This window comes from Staurois parvus, unplaced genomic scaffold, assembly GCF_062004578.1.
Source record: "Staurois parvus isolate SC_StPar_1 unplaced genomic scaffold, SC_StPar_1.0 ptg000470l, whole genome shotgun sequence".
Taxonomy (NCBI): Eukaryota; Metazoa; Chordata; class Amphibia; order Anura; family Ranidae; genus Staurois; species Staurois parvus.
Genome location: NW_028318266.1, coordinates 5,939,888 through 5,945,000, shown reverse-complemented (window position 1 = coordinate 5,945,000; position 5,113 = coordinate 5,939,888). Strand labels below are relative to the sequence as shown.

Genomic DNA, 5,113 nt, shown 5'->3' with positions numbered 1-5,113 from the left:
CATTAATTATGGAATGCTTCCTCCTTGGCGTGATGTCCTATGACAGATACTTAGCCATATGCCATCCATTACATTACAACTCCATCATGAACACCAACCTTCCTCATTACCTTGTCCTAGGTACATGGTTAGTAGGCTTTGGTCAGTCATTAATCACTCATTCTTTTATTCTCAACATTCAGTTCTGTGCATCCAACATCATCAATCATTTCTTTTGTGATCTTGGCCCAGTCTTGCAGCTCTCCTGCTCAGACACAACAGTGGTCCAAATAGAGGTGTCCACCTTTACCATTGTGACAGTACTTAGCCAAGTTCTTTTCATTATTGTTACCTATGTCTGCATCTTCAAAGTCATCCTCCGCATCTCCTCTGTCACAGGACGAGAGAAGGTCTTCTCCACCTGCAGCTCCCACCTGACGGTAGTCTGCATTTACTATGGCTCCTTGATCATCCTCTACGTTGCTCCATCAAAAGCAAATTCATTTAATTTAAATAAGATCTTATCATTGTTAAACTCTGTCGTTACACCTCTGTTCAATCCCATCATATACAGTCTGAGGAATAAAGAGATTGGAACGGCACTAAAAAAAATCACATCCATAAAATTATTCTACGATAAATATTTTTAATCCGTAAAAATATTGTTAAAATGTATCACATTGGTAGAAAAGCATTGTCACATAGAGGAGAGTAGGGTTCACCAATTCTTCCCGGATTTTGTAAATCCTGTCTAAAGTGTGTGAACTTTGCAGCAAACCTTATTAAAGTCTATTGGTGGGAACGTGTGTCTTGTTGTTAAATTATGGCCAATTGAAGGTCTAATAAGCATGTTATTATCAAATAAAAGGCATGGGAAGCCAATACTTGTTAGGGCAGACCTAGACCAATGCAAAAATTAAACATTTTAGCACTTTATGACTGTGCTGCACTGCATTATGATCCCCTGATGACGTCATGTGGTAGCGATTTAACGCATAGGGCAGGTCGATGATGTCAAGCCACACACCTGGAAGCTGGAGAGCAGCCATCTTGAGAGTGACTGAGGGACCTAATCTCTTAAGAGAACAGAAAGCTTTTTACTGTGTTGCTCCAGTTGGGCACTTTTTAATGTAAGTGCAATATAATTTTTAATAAATATCTGTGGGAAACGCTTGATATGCTGTTATGGTGCATTCTTTCTGAAATTTGGAGACAATATTGTGTATGGATTAAGAAGATGGGACTGGATTGAGTTACATGGGGAACTGGAGGCTGGAGAGTGCACAAGGCTATACCAACTCTGGGTAAAGGGAAAAGCTCTATCTGACCTAAATCTCATAAGTCATATACAGGAGGTGAGAGTATATATGTACAGAATGTCGGTGGAGGATTTACATGTTTTTGGTGATAATGAGCACATATTGAAAGCAAGATTTGCACACTTTTACCGTTGGAATGGAGAACAACCACACACAACAAAAGGACATTTTTTTGTATATAAATATATTGTATTTAAAGTACTTAGTTCTAATTTATGGTTTATGATTTTTGGTATTAATTTTTGTAGGGCATACACTATTTTCACTAGTATACACTCACCAGGCACTTTATTAGCTACACCTTGCTAGTACTGGGTTGGACCCCTTTTTGCCTTCTGAACTGCCTTGATTCTTCAGGGCATAGATTCAACAAGGTGTCAACAAGTGTCAGGAATGGGCTCAGCACAGGTGGTGCTGGGGCTCACCTGCCTTGTGGGCTGCAGTACCAGTGCTGGCCAGCGGGTGCTCTCAGCAGCCAGAATCTCACTCCTGCAATCAAGCCATCACCTGAGGCTGATTGCTGGAGGTGTATTTAAGCAATGGCCAGGCCTGCAGTCAGTGCCTTGGTGTTGTTTCCCATGAGCCCCTGTACCTGGTATCCTGTGTTCCTGCATATCTGCCTATCTGATTTGTTGCTGACCCTGCTTTGATCCTGACCTCTGCTGACTTCTCCTGCCCTGATCCCTGGCCTGTCTGACTTCTCTTTGGATACCCTCATTGGATCTGATCTCCTGTTACTGACCCGGCGATTGACCCAACTATTCTGTGCCTGCTGCCTTATACCGCGCTGTCCCCACCGTTACCGACCCGGCCTGTCTGACCACGCTTCTGCTCAGCCATCCATCCATCCGTCTGTCCTGCACGGACCCATCCGCTTCTTCATGTCAGGCTCTCCTCCAGAATATACCTCTGGCGGATCCCTCTAGCACGGGTGGGTGTACTCAGGGGCTGCGACCTGGTCTCTGTCTGCTCCAAGTCCATCCCCACCATCAGGGGCCCTGGTGAACAAGCAGACTGGGACTTAGACTCCGCACTCTGGGGAATCCTATTCCATGGGTTGCTAGAGGTACCGCCAGGCGGTGCATTGCAGACCCATACGGCCTGCATGACCATTCCACCTCTCCAGCCCTGACTACGCCTGTGTTCCCACACATTTCTGGTCATACCCGGATCCCTAACAACAAGTGTTGGAAACATCCCTCAGAGATTTTGGGCCATATTGACATGATATCATCACGTAGTTGCTGCAGATTTGTTGGCTGTAAATCCATGATGCCAATAGGTGCTCTATTGGATGGAGATCTGGTGATGGTAGAGGTCATTGGAATACAGTGAACTCATTGTCATGTCCAAGAAATGAGTTTGAGATGATTTGAGCTTTGTGACATGGAGCATTATCCTGCTGGAAGTAGCCATCAGAAAATAGGTACACTGGCACCCGGTGTGGTCTTCTGCTGCTGTAGCCCGGTTTTGGTATTAGCTTACATATTAATGCAAACATTGGGAGTGGGTAACCTTACCCTCAAGGACAGAGTTATAAAGAGCTAGCATTTGGGGTTGTAAAATATGTGAAAAACGTTTGTAATATATGTAAGGAAGCCGGTCAGGACCAGGAGATTTTTGTGCCAGTTTTTTAGCTCTTCTGGAGAGACAGCTGCATTTAATAGCTGTACATTAAAGGAAGACAATTTAGACAAGTTTAAAGTAGTGAAAAAAAAGCTGAATGCTTCTTGTTTAAAGGTAAAATGATTTTTGAGTGTCAGACAATTATAGGGCTTTCGAAAGAAGTCTCCAAAGACCCCTTACATGGACTGGGGGCAGTGTGTAGGTGTGCCATCTGCTTGAATAAGGAAATCAGGGAAGGAATGAAAAGGACGGAGTTTAAGTTTATTAACTAACATTCTGTGGAGCTTATTAAAGTATTCATAGAATTTTTGTTTAGACCGCATTAGGGATTTATCAATTTTAGTCATGGACAGACATTTAAGTTGATTGTGGAGATGGGTCACCTCTCAGAGGCTAGCCACTGTGGTTGAAAGGATTAGCTCTCTTTCAGAGATGCGTAGTTTGCCCAACGAGGTATTCCTTAAAGTGTTTGAGTCCAATGGAAATACATTGTCCCCTAAAAAAGGTCTTGTGGGCTTCCCACAAAGTGGTCCCCTCCAAGACGAAGCCCTCGTTGGGTTTGAAGAACTTCAGGAAGTCTTGGGAAAGTCACATCAAGATGGAGAAGAGAATCTTTGAGATGCCAGTGGCACCTTTTAAAGGATGTTGCTGACAACATAATATCCAAAAAGATTGGAGTGTGGTTGGACCAGGTGAGTTGATCAATTTCAGAAGCTACAGTATTGGTTAAAGAGGGGCAGAAATAAGAAAGTAATCAAGTCTAGAGTAGATTTTGTGAGGAGGGGAGTAGAATGTGAATGGTTTACCAGTGGGATACTTTATCCACCAGGAGTCTAGAAGGGGATAGGCACGTCTCATTGCCACACCAATCTTTCCAGTAAGGTCAGAGGCCAGGAAGGAGGTGGGGAACTGTTTAGAGGCAAATTTAACAGATCCCTCAGGTTGAAAATGTGTCTCTTGTACCAGGATCACATCAGCTCCTATTTATATACAACTCTCAGTGACAACCACCATTTTTTAATTCAAACCTTTCTCATTATAGGACATTACTTTAAAAAGCCATACTTCTAAGACAGCAAATAGCAATGAAGGCATAAGAAAAGAGGTGTCCCAAGGTGTATGTAACAGAGTCCCATGGCTTTTCAGAGCTTGAGAACACAGAAAAATTAAAAAGTGCAAAAAGAAGTAAAAAAAAGAAAAAGAGAAAATTAATAAAACAGTCAAAAGCAGAGAAGGGAAAATCCACAAAAGGCCTAAGGGAAAAGAAACCATTTTTGATAGGCCTGAGAGACAAATGTATCTCAGGAGACCGGGACCTTAGTCTCGGAAGGCAGAGGAAGACATGGAGAAAAAATGTTTTTTTTCCTCGCACTTCCCGGACCCTGCATTCACTATATCTGCTCTTCCCGGACCCTGCATTCACTATATCCGCTCTCCGCGGACCCTGAATTCACTATATCTGGTCTCTCCGAACCCTGCATTCACTATATCTGGTCTCCCCGGACCCTGCATTCACTATATCTGCTCTTCCCGGACCCTGCATTCACTATATCCGCTCTCCGCGGACCCTGCATTCACTATATCTGCTCTCCCCAGACCCTGCATTCACCATATCCGCTCTCCCCGGATCCTGCATTCACTATATCCGGTCTCCCCGGACCCTGCATTCACTATATCTTGTCTCCCCGGACCCTGCATTCACTATATCCGGTCTCCCCGGACCCTGCATTCACTATATCTTGTCTCCCCGGACCCTGCATTCACTATATCCCCTCTCCCCGGACCTTGAATTCACTATATCCCCTTTCCCCGGACCCTGCATTCACTATATCCCCTCTCCCTGGACCCCGCATTCACTATATCCGCTCTCCCCGGACCCTGCATTCACTATATCCGCTCTCCCTGGACCCTGCTTTCACTATATCTGCTCTCCCTGGACCCTGCATTCACTATATCCAGTCTCCCCGGACCCTGCATTCTCTATATCTGGTCTCCCCGGACCCCGCATTCACTATATCTGCTCTCCCCGGACCCCGCATTCACTATATCTGGTCTCCCCGGACCCTGCATTCACTATATCTGCTCTCCCTGGACCCTGCATTTACTATATCCGGTCTCCCCAAACCCTGCATTCACTATATCCGCTCTCCCCGGACCCTGCATTCACTACATCTGGTCTCCCAGGACCC

The 5,113-nt window shown here is 44.8% G+C and overlaps 1 protein-coding gene across 1 annotated transcript in view; it reads left to right on the top strand.

Moving 5' to 3' along the window:
• Positions 1–764, top strand: part of LOC149452657 (olfactory receptor 6F1-like) — a 924-nt gene extending 160 nt beyond the window's left edge. Inside the window, exon 1 of the mRNA XM_089689236.1 lies at positions 1–764. This exon is cut by the window's left edge and continues 160 nt beyond it. Within this exon, the coding sequence (XP_089545362.1) occupies positions 1–629 (629 nt within the window). The 3' untranslated portion in view covers positions 630–764.
• The last annotated feature ends 4,349 nt before the right edge of the window (positions 765–5,113 follow it).